Source organism: Colias philodice, chromosome 25, assembly GCF_061535455.1.
Source record: "Colias philodice isolate Cphi_HAF_F1 chromosome 25, ilColPhil1 Martin Lab GWU primary, whole genome shotgun sequence".
NCBI lineage: Eukaryota > Metazoa > Arthropoda > Insecta > Lepidoptera > Pieridae > Colias > Colias philodice.
Genome location: NC_143110.1, coordinates 7194879 through 7210431, shown reverse-complemented (window position 1 = coordinate 7210431; position 15553 = coordinate 7194879). Strand labels below are relative to the sequence as shown.

General features: G+C 33.0%; 3 protein-coding genes across 6 annotated transcripts in view; 1 reads left to right on the top strand and 2 right to left on the bottom strand.

Moving 5' to 3' along the window:
* LOC149477485 (myrosinase 1-like) overlaps window positions 1-15553 on the bottom strand; it is a 305300-nt gene that overhangs the window by 205868 nt on the left and 83879 nt on the right. The window lies entirely within an intron of this gene.
* Window positions 745-2404, bottom strand: Sys1 (Sys1 golgi trafficking protein). The gene is made up of 3 exons (XM_089710855.1): window positions 1953-2404; window positions 1609-1730; window positions 745-1300 (listed from the first exon to the last, which is right to left on the bottom strand). The coding sequence occupies exons 1-3, from the start codon at window positions 2139-2141 to the stop codon at window positions 1111-1113; spliced, it is 501 nt and encodes a 166-aa protein (XP_089566981.1). The 5' UTR covers window positions 2142-2404; the 3' UTR covers window positions 745-1110.
* Window positions 4055-15234, top strand: LOC149477490 (uncharacterized). Of its 3 annotated transcripts, none has more exons than XM_089710756.1 (2): window positions 4055-4153; window positions 11158-15234. In XM_089710756.1, the coding sequence occupies exons 1-2, from the start codon at window positions 4111-4113 to the stop codon at window positions 14763-14765; spliced, it is 3651 nt and encodes a 1216-aa protein (XP_089566882.1). In that variant the 5' UTR covers window positions 4055-4110; the 3' UTR covers window positions 14766-15234. The 3 variants fall into 3 exon arrangements, with proteins under 3 accessions (XP_089566882.1, XP_089566883.1, XP_089566884.1); XM_089710757.1 differs by lacking the exon at window positions 4055-4153 and adding an exon at window positions 5469-5576; XM_089710758.1 differs by lacking the exon at window positions 4055-4153 and adding an exon at window positions 5658-5856.

The following is a 15553-nucleotide window of genomic DNA, read 5'->3' as shown; positions in this document are numbered from 1 at the left end:
ATTTAGTTTTAGACAAAGCGGGCGAAGCCGCGGGCGGTAAGCTAGTTTGAATATGAAAATTAAATCAAATCAATCAATAATACACAGCAGATGTTTTAAACAATTTCTTCCTCTATTTATAATTAAAATTCTGTTTTAGCTGAATTTACAACATCAATATTACATACCAATAAATTTGCAAAAACCCCACACTTAACAACAGAGACAGCACAGAGCACTATTAACCTTGATCATCCTTCTCTTTTTACAATGTCTATAAAAGATATAGATAATTATAAAAATTTGAGTTTCATAAATACATTCGCACCAATATTACTTATTCTACCACATAATGTCCATCAAAACAATTTATGGAGTATAGATAAAGAAGTCAAACTCATATAGAAAAGTGTCTGCTAAATTGTATCAAATAAGGGTGGTGGTGTAGAAATAGTATCTCATCAAATAGTGGCCCTCATCACAATGAGCAGCATTGAGTAGAGGCAATCAAGATAGTGTAGAGAGCCTAAGTGTCTTTGATCAGCCTTCATTGTAGATGTTTATTCACAATCGCCGCAATCACGGCAAACATCGAAGATCATTCTTCTCCGTAGATACTGCTTTCCGAATCGTTGGTAAATTTTAAAATATGTAATGACGTTTCAAAGTGCTTCTATAAGAAGTCTAATTGAATAAATAAATGTTTGAGTTTGAGTTTGAAAAAAACAATTGTTGGGCCAACACTCTTGATTGTGAAGAGGGCTCACATACTTTTATATTATACACTCCATATCTTTTAATCAACTCACTTCACTTTATCTTCTATCTTGTACAGCTAACTTCACATCTATCCATAAAAATTCTGATGTGAACTCTGCACTCTTGTGGTCGATTCACGAATTTTTTATTCGCTGGACACTACACAACACTTACATATTATAACAAATTTATTTTATTACATTCACTTTTCACATAACTTAAACACATAGTACTCTTTCCTGCATTCTGAATGTTTCACTGTATTTAACCCATTGAGCCCCAAGTGGCCCGATCGGTCCACGACACAATAGATTTTCTATTGTGTCTGTGGTTCCAGGGCCTGAGTTATTAAATGTTCGTAAAGTTCGTATTTCATAAGTCCACCTTCGCACCAATATTACTGAGCGGTATGGCTTGTAACTCAGTCCGTAGGCACAGAAACTCGCCGGCCACACACGTGATCGCCGCACACGCTATGTTTAAAGCCCACCAGGAAAACGTGGTTGGGAACATTCCATTGTACAGCCAGCATACCAGAAGATGGAATCCGTAGTATGTGCAACTGAAAATATTGTTTTTATGTAGTTGATTTCACAAAATTTTCATTTATTACACATGAGAAGATTGAAATGTTTAGGTTCGAAAACTCAAAACATGCCACAAAAATAAAATTTTAAAAAGAAAAATTTTTTTTTTAGGTTCTCTCTCCTACTACAGCATTCATTATTCATACTATAGCAGTATTTGAAAAAATTGTAAAATTTTTCTGCACTTGAGTTAGAATTTATAAGTGCAAAAATGTTGTAATTTTATAAAATACATCTGATTTTGAGTAATTTGTTCCAATTAATTTTTTATTTATTTTATTACCTGAAATCCAAGCACAGTTTAGTCCGTCCCACTAGTAACCACAACAGATATGCACCAATAACTGCATTTATAACAAACGCCAAAATGACAGACCTCCCTTCGTTGTCTTTTACATGGATTTCCTGAAATTATGTAAAATGTATTACAATAACATTTTAGTATACATATACTAAAATATTTGGTTGTAGTTATTGCTCATGCTTATTCTTATTAAACCAATATCATTTATATTAAAATATATAGTTGAGGATCAACCATACTACAGAGAGATTGACCATACTCAAATATAGTAATTTGGTTACGACGACCCTAATATTTATTTCGCAAAATCTTATATAACTTACATGATACTCAAATATATGGTCGAGGGTCCTCGTTGATCCCGTTAGGTCCTGCATAATCGCGACAAGAAGACACAATGTTAAATACATTACACTCTGCAGTGCCACTATTTGTGATATTATAAGGCATGGATCCCACTGTGTATACCGAAAGGATCCGGTTAACTTCTTTATTTTGGACATTTTTGCCATTAAACTGACTTCCTTGTATCATTAAAGTTGTAATAATGTAGACAAATGCTTGCACAGCTGTTTCGTCATAAATTCGTTTCGATAGATATGCCACATATAAAGGGGAAATTGTTATTCCAAAAATATTAATACCAATCAATAGTTTAAATATCAGATTGTGGCAAGCCGATCCAAGAAATTATTTCATATTCGAAATCGTAAATCGTAATTCGCACTTCGCAGCTCGAAAAGCAAAATAATATCAGTTGACATTGACAATGACAAAATAACACAGATGATAGAATATTTGACAAATTAGTGACACATGTCCACCACAGAGCACAATAAATTAACTAGCGATAGCGATATCTCACCAAACTTGGCCCCTGCAAATTTTTTTTTATTACCTAGTTTGTAGTTTTTAATTTATAATATGCCATAACATTTGTTCGCGGTTTGTTCTTAATTATTTGCTATAAATAAATGTTTGTTCGTTAATTCTTTAGTGTGCGTGTACTAGTACACACGTAAGAAGTGAAACTTCTTTCCCCGTTTTCCAATTACAGCACTAGAGCGCATTGTGCGGCATAATGCTTAACGTTGAATGTTCCAACTACAGCAACGCTTCGCACAAATCCGCACAATCGAGCACTAGAAAAAGTAATGCGCGTGAATTGATGCGTGCAATCGATTTATCGTTAGTAATTATTAATTGTTGGAAAAAAATTTAAAGCTTTCGTTTCATTGTAGTTTTTTCGATATAATCAAAGTTAATTCAAATTGTGTTAAAAAAATAAATATAAGTATGGATGAAGGTACAAACATTGAAAAAAATGTTAATGAAATAATCAAAATCCAAATTGCTTAAAATAACCGTAAATATTTTTCAACCAATTATTATGTATACCACTTTATTTACACATTAATGATGTTATTGATAGATGTGGTTTTTTCTCTTCTGGATTGCCAAAATTTGACTTTCATTTTTTCCGACCAAAATAAATTATGACAGTTCTCTTCAGTTCTCATTAGTGTCCGACCGAACTTTCGGTTTCGGTTTCGGTTTCGGCCGAGTTTCGGCCAAAAATCAAGTTTCGGCCGCAGTTTCGGTTTCGGCCAAAATCGGCCGAAACTTTTGCCGAAACCGAAACTTATTTCGCAAGTTCAGTGAACTTAGTTCACACACGTTCACACTCGCCTAACTTCGTTTTCATCGGCAACGCTTTGACGGACGCTGTCAAAGCGTTGGTTGACCCACGCCGCTCTGGTGGAAACAATTTTTGATTATCTATGTTGAGATTGGAACTGGGTGTAATAGTAATTAATAATTATTATTTTTATATAAGAGGTACCTAAAAGAGACTGATTATTCTTCTAAGTACAAACATAGACAAATATAACCTAGGTACAAATACCAATCCAAAGCATTACAGACTCTTTAATAAAGAGAAAGATCTCAAAATACCAAAACTTAGTACTTAAAGTAACAGTAACAATTACTGATTTGATCTAGATGACTGATTTTACTGAGAACTTAATTTGAAAAAATAATAAAAATTAAAATTGTTATTATTAATATTTTAAAAATATTATTTTTTTATTTTATATTAAATAAATGATTACACCAAATTTAATATATGTACTGTGTTTTCATTTCATGTCCTAATTAAGGCAAAATAATAGGTAAAATGCACCAAAGTTCAGTATTTTTAGAAATTTCATACTTGACCACGTGAGTTTCGGGTTCGGTTTCGGTTTCGGCCGAAACTGAAGCCACGGCTGAACATTCGGTTTCGGTTTCGGTTTCGGCCTGGAAACCAGTTTCGGTCGGACACTAGTTCTCATCTCCCCTGACAAATATATTATATTCTGTGGTTCTCATACACTTCACAAATGACAATTGACATATCGAAAGCTTGTTTTGGTGCATGATAACAAAGTTGTTATCAAGTTCAAGTCTCAACAAGTGCTGCAAAAGATACTATGGAGTATGGTGTATGAGTCAACGGGTAGTGGGAACCACAGAACAATATGTTGGCAACCTGCACATATACACATACATAATATACTATATGGAACTAGGGTTGCCAACACTTCATCATCAAAATATAGTATTTTCCAAAAAAAGGTGTAAAAAATATAGTACATTTAAAAAAAATATAGTATTTTATGGGAAAAACAAAAAAAAATAGACAATTATATATTTTTTTTATAAAAACTATATTTTTTTGCACTTCTTGCACTGTGTAACAGCTTTTTGTTTAAAATAAAAGTGTCAAGCTTTGTCACATTCAATTTTTTAATTAATATAAATCAAAAGCTCATTTTTTATTAATGACTAGCAATTCCCTGCGGTTTCACCCGCATAGATAGCGATATCGTGACAGTGAAAAGTCTACTATAGGTCGGACTATAGGTTTAATTTTTAATCACATGAAAATCACCTTCACCCCGTCCTGCACTACGCCGCGCCTGCTCATTGTATTAAACAGTATACCTACTAATTTTCTGTAGATTGACACTTTTAAAAATTCGTTATATCTTTTGAATGGAATATCCAATTTTTTTTAATTTAAAAAGTATTTTGCTGGTATTGAAACAGTCTATAATAAAACATCATTTAATGGGATAAGGATTAATATATGTGTATGGATAACATGGTTTGATTACTGTCGGCACTTCTATTTACTTTGAAAACGTAAAAAAGTTGTTGTAGTAACATAACTACTGAAGATGGACATATGGTATCGCGGACTTTCTTGTAAATATTGATCCATTCTATAATACCGTAGAACATTGTTTTGTTCTATCTTCAATAGATTCCGCAGCGCATGCGATGACAGAATTTTTATTAGGGAATTTTTTACACCTTGGGTTACATTATTGCATTTTTGGTAAGGATCTCTAATTTTTTTTAAAATGCAATATAGCCTATGTTGCTCAGTGAAGATGCAGCTTTCTAATGGTGAAAGAATTTTTGAAATCGGTCCAGTAGTTTATGTGTGAAAACCATACATACATACATACTTACATAATTACAAACCTTTCCTCTTTATAATATTATATTACTAGTATAGATATAGATAGTATAGATTAGTATAAATATATACACTACTTCTGTTTCTTTCTTCTCGCCACTGGTATATGCGCAATAGGTTATATGACTTAGCCATCTTAACAATAATTAAAAGGCGCGTTCTTATTTTTTTTTTAATGAAGGATTTGTTTGTAACATTTGTCGGTGTTGAAAATATAGTATTTTTGCGTACTATATATGTTTTCAACAGTATATAGTACGCAGACCCGAAATATAGTACAATACTATATATTATAGTACGGTTGGCAACCCTATATGGAACGTCTGCTAAAATATAGTATGGAGTGGAACTTCTACTGAAGCGTTCAGTACGAGAACTGTGAAGTCTTTTTACAAATTTCAGGCCACAGATTCACCCGGTTCGTAAAAATTACTTAATATTACTATTTTAAGCTTGTCATTAAATCGTTTTCATAGGTAAATTATGAATTTAGCGTGCATTTCAACCTCGATATGTTTTCGCTCCCGCCAATTCGGTAGTTTTCATGAAAAATGTCATTTTTGCATGGAGATTTGAGACTATCTAGAGATTATTACATAGATAGAAAAGGAATAGGTTTTTATTTGGTTTGATATAAAACGAAACAAGGTGCTTTAAGAATTGAAAGGTTTCATTAGTACTTGTTTCATTATTTACTTGTAAGTATCTATAATTTATTAGCTTCTGTGACTGAATTTTGGTTGATAAAAAAGCCCTATTTTAAATAAACCTCATCTTGAATTTCATTAATGATAGTATTCTATTCCACACTACTTTTTATAATGCCAAAAGAACCAAAATATTATACTTATGCAATTTTATTAAATTGATTGTTTGGCTCTGAGTGGAAATGTGTACATACAGTGTATATTATATATGTATTTCTTACATTTTTCATTTACTTATTGTGTGATGTAATTACGTAGAGAAAGTCTTCTATTCCTTGAATTTAATTTCATAAAAGAATATTATTTATTTATTTATTTATTTAGCCTTTTAAACTGGGTGAGGATAGTTTTTTTTTTGACTGTATAATTTTCTTAGTGATTTTTATGTATGAATTATTTTCTATAGAATATCTCTCAGCTCAGTGTGCCTTCTGGCAAAGGCCTCCTCCAGTAGTTTCCATTGTTTCCGGTCTTTGGCTACTCTCCTCCAATTGGGTCCCGCGGTAAGTTTAAGCTCATCTTCCCAGCGCATATGTTGACGTCCTCGACTTCTCTTGCCATCTCTTGGATACCAGTTAGTCACAATTTGGCTCCATTTTTCTTGTCTAGATCTCAACATATGGCCGGTCCATCTCCATTTTTGGAGGTCTATTCTTTCCAGGATATCAGTCAGTTTTGTTTTCTCTCTTAATTGCAGGTTACTGATTCGATCTTGCCTTTTTGATCTTGTGATGCTCCGTTCCATGCTTCTCTGGCACTTTGCTAATTTTTCTCGATGGTATTTGGTAAGGGACCATGTTTCGCAGCCGTAGGTTATGCAAGGAAGGATACAGGTGTTGAATACTTTTCTTTTTATTGCCATGCTGTGATCTTTTGATTTTACAATTTCCTTCAGAGACCAAAATCTCTTCCATCCATTAGCAATCCTTTTATTTAGTTCCTTAGTTGTTTGGTCTCTTGGGGAGATTATCTGACCCAAGTAGCAATATTCGTCGACATATTCTATTTGTTGATCTTCGATTACAATGGGATCCATTACCGAGTTGGTCATCAGTTTTGTTTTTGTTATGTTCATTTTTAAACCCACTTTCGAGCTCTCTTTATTTAGAGATTTGATCATCTTCCCGAGTGTCTTTGGATTTTCTTCCAGAAGAACAAGATCATCCGCAAATCTTAAGTGGTTTAGTTTTCTTCCAGCTACGTTGAGGCCTAGGTGCTCCCAGTCCAGATTACGAAAGACGTTCTCCAGAACTGCTGAGAACAACTTCGGCGACATTGGGTCACCCTGTCTAACTCCTCTCTTGATTCTGAATTCTTTACCCAAGGCTTCCAATTGGATTTTTGCTTTGCTGTTTGAATATATATTCTTAATAATGTTGATATATGAAGCAGGTATACCTTGCCTTCGTAAGCTTTCCCATATTGCTTTGTGACTAATACAATCAAATGCTTTAGCATAGTCTATAAAGGCTATGTATAATGTTTTGTTGAACTCATTATACTTTTCAATAATCTGTTTTAGTGTGTGGATGTGGTCTATTGTAGAAAAGTTACGTCTGAATCCAGCTTGCTCTATTGGTTGGCTTTCGTCTAATTTTGCGCTTATCCTGTCCAAAATGACCTTTGCGAAAATTTTGTACACATTCGACATTAAGCTTATAGGTCGGTAGTTACTGATGTCATCCTTTGCGCCTTTCTTATGTAGTAGGATTATATGTGAAGTTTCCCATTGTGTTGGTACATATCCAGATATCGAAATTTGGTTGAACATCTTGGTAAGTATTGGTACTAGTTCTTCAATAGTGCCTCTTAACATCTCGTTCCTTATTTTGTCTGGTCCCGGAGCTTTCTCCATTTTTAAACTTTTTATTGCCTTTTCCACTTCACTCTTCAAAATATCGGGTTCCCTATCTGGCATGCTTTCTGCTGTTATACTTTGAGATGGTGGTAAATTAGGATGGTTGTGTGCGTCTTTGTTAGAGTAAAGTTCTTTATAGAACGTCGTGGCTAGTTCCTGTATACATTTCCTGTTTGTGATAGTATCTTCTTTTTTCCTTAGTTTGGGCACCCACTCTTTTCCTGATTCTCTCAGTTCTTTTAGAGCTTTTCTTACACCACCTGTTCTCATTACTTGTCTCTCTAACACTTCTAATCTCTTATTTTTACGGTCTTTCCTCATATTTTTGTTGATTTGTTTGCTTATTTCAGTAATTATTTTTATGTTCTCTTTGTTTTTTCCTTGGGCCAGTAAGGATTTTCTGCGGTTGATTAGTTGGATGGTTTCATCGCTAAGCGGGTACTTGTTTTTGGTTTTGTTGGTATTAATAGTTGTAGCAAGTTTTTTTTCCAATTTTCCATAATTTACTGTGATGTCGGTTTCATTTTCAAATGTTAGTTCTTTAAAACTATCTTTTATAGACATGCCAATTCTTTTGTAATTTTCCGTGGTGGTTAGGATTGAGTTATAAGTGGTAATGTTCTTCCTTCCTTTTTTTGGTGGTAATGCCAGAATTGTACTTCTGACCATCCGATGATCTGTGTTAAAATTTAGTTTTGATATCACGCTTGTATTTGAAAACGCCTTAGGGGAATTGCTCATCATATAATCTATTTCGTTCTTATATCTGCCATCTGGTGAGATCCATGTCCATTTATTTTTTGGATGTTTTCTGAATATACTGTTGAGGAGAGTTAGGTTGTGTTCTAACAAGAATTCCACAAGCTTTTGGCCATTAGAGCTTCTTTTGCCATATCCGTATCTGCCCAAAACATACTCCTCCTCATTTTGTTTTTCCCCAACTTGGGCATTAAAATCTCCCATCAGTATGATATGGTTGTTTGTATAATTCCTGATAACTTTTGCCAGGTCGGCATAGAAGGACTCTGTTTCTGATTCTGCAGCTTGCTCAGTTGGTGCATATGCTTGAATGATAGTCCAAGTCTTTGTATAGTTTGGTAATTTAATGTTAAGCACTGCTATCCTTTCAGAGATACCATAGATGTTTTGTATTTGTTTTTTCAGAGTCGTCTTTATGAGGAATCCAACTCCTCTTTTGCCTCCCTTTTCGCCTTTGTTAAACAATATGTAATCTTGGTATTCACATATCGTTTCGCCTTCTCTTCTCATTTCACTGATTCCTAGTATGTCCCACTTTATCTCTTGGATGGCAATATTCAGTTCTGCAAGTGTATCTTGTGTTCTTAGAGTTCTTGTGTTTAATGTTGCAATATTGATTCTATTTATTTTTCTATTATAATTATAATAATCTGGAGGGTTATGGTCTACACTTCCCTCGGCGACCAACCGTGGTGGGAAGGATTTTTTTAAGTATTTTTTAAAATTATTAAATGGTTGTTTTTCCTGTTTTTGTTTTGAATTTCCGGTTCTAGTTGTTGGTTTTTGTTTAAGTTTATTATGTGAGCTTGTTAGTTTTTTGAACTTTCTGAGTTTGAGGTTGATGTAGTTCTGTCTCTACCCATGTACTGTAATATGTTTGGTTTCAATATGTCTTTTTGCCCCGTACTCTTTGCTTTATTTGCTTTGTTCTCGAGCTCGTTATGCGTGTTCGGTTTTTTCAACGTTGGTAAGTTGGGGGATACAGTTTTGTCTCTCTTCCTTTTTTCACGCTGATTGTCTTTTTGCTTTTTAATTACAAGCTGGTCTCCTCTCATAAAAGCTATGTTTCCCTTTTTCCATTCTTCCTCAACTTTGGACTGTAGTTTTTTCCGAGCCTCAAGGACATCTTTGGGAAAGTCCTCTTTGACATAGATGCCTGGTGGTAGTTTTGATTTTGATTTTAATATTAGATGTTTCTTCCACATAGTAGAGAATGTAACTACCACAGGGCGATTTTTGCTGGTTTTCGCTCCAATTCTGTATATGTTCTTTATTTCGTGGCTGTCTAGATGTACTTCTGCTTCTTCGATGATATCTTTAATGTAGTCAACAAGTTCTGCTTCTCTTTTTCCATTTTCATCGACGCCAAAAAATATCAGGTTGCTTTTCCGCTTGTCATTTTCCAAGTTAGTTATTCTGTGTTCCAGTTTCGTTATTTTAGATTTTAAATGAACGTTTTCTTCCATTAAAGTTTTCATCTTTTCATCAATTACTTCCATGACATTTTTCGTAACTGCTGTTGTAAGCGTAAGAGTTTGTTGTTTGAGTTTTTCATCTAGCTTCGCGTCCAATTTTGAAAATAGTAATTCCATCTGTTCGTTCATTTTTATTTTTATTTTTGCAATTGTTTTTCCCTATTTTTCTTTGTTAATTCTTAACTTGCAACACTAAGAATTTGTGGGAATTTTTCTAATTTGTAGTGGTAACCCTTTTCGTATATTTAATAATTTTTTGCTTGCAACACTTGTAAACTGTCTTTCTGTTAGGTTGGTATGCTTGATGGATGACAGATTGATTAGCGACTAACTTCACTTAGCATAAATTGTTATGATATGTCACAATGAGTATTCACTGCACTTTTTCGCATTAATCTTAGCCCCTTCTGCAAATTCTCCACTTTCTTCTAGGTTTTGATGGTTTACTAATTACGAAACACCGAAATTTCACGAGTTTTTTGATCTTGTGCACTTGTTTTCGATTTTTAATCACGGAGCTTACTAACGTACGTATTGACAGATAGACTACCGGAACCGGAATAAAAGAATATAATATAGAATAAACAATGGTTATGTGAATGGGTATCTATACATATAATAAATCTGTAGAAGGGTCAATTCTGTACATTGAAAATATTGAAAAAATAAATAGCAGGGGGTGTTACTGGATCGATACTAAACCCAATTATGTGATAAAAAAAATTTTTGTCTGTCTGTCTGTCTGTCTGTATGTGAAGGCATCACGTAAAAACTAACGGTTCGATTTCGATGAAACTTGGTATAATTATACCTTATTATCCTGGGCATAAAATAGGATACTTTTTATCCCGGAAAAATACGTAGAAATAAATAAATCTTAATTTTTCCGCGCGGACGGAGTCGCGGGCGGAAGCTAGTATCAAAAAGTATTATAAAGAATGTAGTGAAATCAGAATTGTTAATATCATATGATTATTGAAGCATAAAGCATGATTTACGCTACACCTTGTTAGGGAGCAATCAAACAGTATTGTAAGTATACTTTTTGTATGATGAAGTGATTTAATGATGCATAGTTTTAAAGATTTAAGCATACAAAAGGACATAGGGAAATAGGGACAGAGAAAGCGTATCATTATTTTATTTGTACATTTATTTCTTGCACATTTCAATTATTTTATGTGAATGTATCAATTACAGGGACAATGGATCAACCGGGGACATCAATTCAAGATGACAATATTGTAGAAGATTTAACAAATTGCAATGCCGACTCTTTGTCTAAAGAAATAGTTAAAATATTTAAGAAACTTGTTGACGCTATACAAAATAGTGATATATCAACGTTTAAAATTCTAATTAATACTCTCTATACTGTTGAGAATAAAGTCGTGATACAGGAAGTAACTACAAAGAGCAAGTTTGATACATTCAGCTGTATAAGCAAATATTCTCAAGTTGAAATGCTTGAATATCTTCTTGAACAAACTGAGCTTTTGCCTTATCTGTCCCCATTGGATAGAGCACAACGCAATGTAACGATAGAGAATACATTCTTCATCTGTATGCGAACTAGGAATGAAGTACTACTTGAAAAGTTCTACGACTATTGGGCTGGGGATCTTCATTGGGTATACAATAAAGACAGCAGTATGAATGACAATGAAAATTTAAGTAATCTCTGTATTCTATTGAGCAGCGCCGAAGAAAAATTCAAGAGAAGTAATGCTATCAAATGCTGTAACCCACCAACATTAGCCCATATTAAAAGCATTGTCATTTATAATGAATTCCAAATTGATTTATATGAAAAATTAGGAGAGATTAAAAAGAAAATTAAGGAATGGAATGATATATCTGATTACAATGAATCAATTTGTCGTGAAATATATCTAATTAAAGAAATTATTGATATTATTCTTAAAGAACTTGAAATTTACACTAAAAAGGTACTTGCTATTGTTTTGGATGATAAGAAAAAAGAAGAAGATGGTATATCTTTGTACTGGAAAGCACAAGCATTCTATATGTTCAAAACATTCTTTTGGAAAATGGACTACAACATATGTTTGTTAATTTTAGACAATATTCATTTATTAAAGAAAAGACTCATAATGGAAAACAATATGTACCAAAAGTTAGAATCTAAGCTTTATCACTTTATTTATCATTTTAGGACGAAATGGTCCTTTTATTTATCGAAAACTAGTACACTAGAAGGTGATGTTATCTCGACAATTGAAAATGACGAGGTCCACATATATCAAACACTCAGTTCGGTCAATATGGGAGAGTTAATAAGATTTTTGGTGATGTACTTAGAAAGAGATCACTTTGTTAAAATGTTACAAGACTTCAAAGAAGAGTTAAGTAAGCCAATCCTAGAGAAGAATGTTAGACCAAAGGATTCTAAATTCACAGATGAAGAAATCCAATCACTTACACCGTGTCCTGAAATGAGAGATGATTATTCTTTAAAAAAGATGTTTCGTTATCTTCAAGAACTTCCCTCTTTGTCCGATATAAAAAAGAAGAAGGAAAGAGCGCAACTATTACTGGAGAGAATATTGCAAGTTGTTGGAGAATTTCTCAAAAGCACAAAAGAAAGTATGAATTTAGATCCAACGACACGCGCCTTGATACTCGCGGAAGTACCAATAGATGTTGTGGATAGTCTTAACAATATAAGAGACTATCTCAGCAAAGCCAAAAAATGTAAAATTCTTTGGCGAATGGAGATTGCTAAACATGGTGAACACATTTTTGAAAAAGTCCTACAAGATTTGATACACTTAAGAGATGCCATACGAAAAGTGATTAGTATTAATAGATATTTCGTGAACAGATCCCTTATTAAGTTCGGTTTCAAAATTTTGTCAGCTAGACAAGAGGAGATAGAAGGTAAAATTGATTTGCCTAATTATTTATACTCTTGCTATTCACAGTTCCTGGGAGGCTGTATGTATCATTTGATGGAAAGAATATTTTTAGATAAATTTTATACTGAGACATGGAGTAAACATGGTTTATCCAGAAGCCTTATGATAGAAGTTGGGCATATAAACCATGATTTTAATATGCTTAGCAAGAAAGATGGCCAAGAAATGAAGAGGATACATATGTTTTTGTCAAAAAAAATTAGTCACTATGAAAAAGTAATAAATGACTTACTCCAAAAGGTAATATATCAGAGCGATCAATGGACTAATTTGAAAAATAGTTTAGCTCTTGATACATTAAGTGATTATCCAAATTCTAAAGATGTTATAGATTTAAAACATCTTTTGAAGTCTGCAGATAATGCTGACACTCAAGACACATTATCCAATTTTCTTGACAATTATACAGATGTTGAGGTATTGTGGGACACTATAGAGAGATTATTTGAATTCCTAATTGTCAAGACAAAGAATTTTGATGACACCAATGCAGAATTAAAATTCAGCATGTTTTCTTATTATTACAAACAACTTTGTCTCAATGGATACAAGCATAAAGATATGAAAGACAATGTTGAAAGATTACTGAAGTTAATAGAACAACATTGCTCGCCAAAAACTCAATCCCCAAATATAAATGCTGTTCACACATTTGATGGTATTAAGGAATTCAATGCAATTCTGAATATGAAACAATTCATAACCCAAGAGGAAATAAAATATATATCCAATAACATTCCCGAGTGTCATAAGAGCCAAAGACCAATGTTTTGTAAAATTGGAAAGAACTTTTGTGCTGATATGGAAAAAAATATTAAAACCGCATTGGCAATACAGCCATTTGATGAACTGTCAGCGAAAATTATTCGTAGTTTACATGTTGCAGATCGGGAACCGGAATTATTAAAATGTTACTTGGAAAGGATAACCTTACTGTCAAATATAATAAATAAGCAACACCGAGACCTTTTAGTAGTACAGTATAAATATAATGCCCAATTTAGAATTTGCTTGGAAATGATCCTAATTGATCTGCTAAACATATCGGCTAAATGTAAGCGAATAGAAACAATACAGAAACAGAACAAATTGCTAACTGAAATCAATATGCGTAACGTTTTAGCGCACGGTAATGCTCTGCTTGAAGTAATCGGCGAAGTTTTGGACACGAACGATCTTCCAGGAGAAATAATAAACAAATCATTAGAATTTGTTGAAGACTTGGAATCAGTACAAGCAATTTATGATTTAAAAAGCGGCGGATTCTGTTTTGAGAATTTAGACAATGATGGTAATTTCCCTGATACTGTTAGTATTACTGACACAGAAAAAGAATTATTTAAAAAATTTAAAGAGTCCAAGCATTGGCGAAATTATTTACAGCTAATCCCCGAATACGTAGCGCACACGTGGCGAATAAAAAAGCAACAGAGAGAAGAGGAAACTAAAGCAAACTTGAAACTTATTGAAACTGTTAGAATAAACGGTGATATTGATAATTTGGCGAGTATTCTGGAAAAAGTAGACATAAACTATGTCGATGACAACGGCAATGCAGCTATTCACTACGCTGCTATGTACGGCAACTTGGATATTATGAAAGAATTGACAAAAAATATGGCGAATATTAACATTAAAAACGAAGATAATAAAATGACGGCATTGCATTACGCGGCTCTGAAAGGTCACTCGGAAGTAGTTAACTATCTAGTTGAGTGCGGTGCTGACATCGAAAAGGACAAACAGGGACACACCTATAAAGATATCGAAGAAATTAAGGCTGAGGCATCTAAGAAGAAAATGGAAGAGAAACCTGAAGAGATAGAGTTGGAGGCTGGTGATTTTAATATTTTTGGTATGGACGATTAGAGTGCGCTAGTCACAAATACACAAAAAAATGTTTTTAATTTTTTATTAAGAGATTTGAATAAGTTATAGAAAATACATAATTTAAATGCATAATAATTTATTCTTATACATGTTTTGGTGCTGTTTTGAAATCGTAATTTATGCATATACTCCAGCTAGACTTAATTGATATTGTTCAAAAAGAGGAAAGTTACTGCCATAAAAATATTAATAAGCATAAATTTGTTTATGCCATAGGTACCTACTCTTTAATTTTAAATTGAATGCGATAATACTTATATTATACAATTTTTTACTTTTATTTTTATACAACTTTTACATGAATGTATCCAGTTACTATAAGATTAGAATTATTTTATAGCATTAAATGCAATTTATACATATTTACAAAGCTTAAAGTATAGAAAATTTTAAATAAGGATGACAATTTTTACAAGTGTTATTTTTATTATTCATTATACGATTTTGTAATAAACACGTGTTATTATTTATTACCTATGATGGTTAATTCCTCTTACTAATCCTTCCTAAATCATGTTATTAAAATGGAAGTTATTGTAATTTAATATATTTTAGTTCATATGCAATATACCTACATTACTAGGTGCGCTTCGCGGTTTCACCCGCGTGGCTCCCCTCCTGTTGGTCTTAGCGTAATTATATCGCCTTCTTCGATAAATGGGCTATCAAATATCGAAAGAAATTTTCAAATCGGAGCAGTAGTTCCTGCGATTAGCGCGTTCAAACGAACAAACAAACTTCAAATAGTAAGTAAGTATAGATTGTGG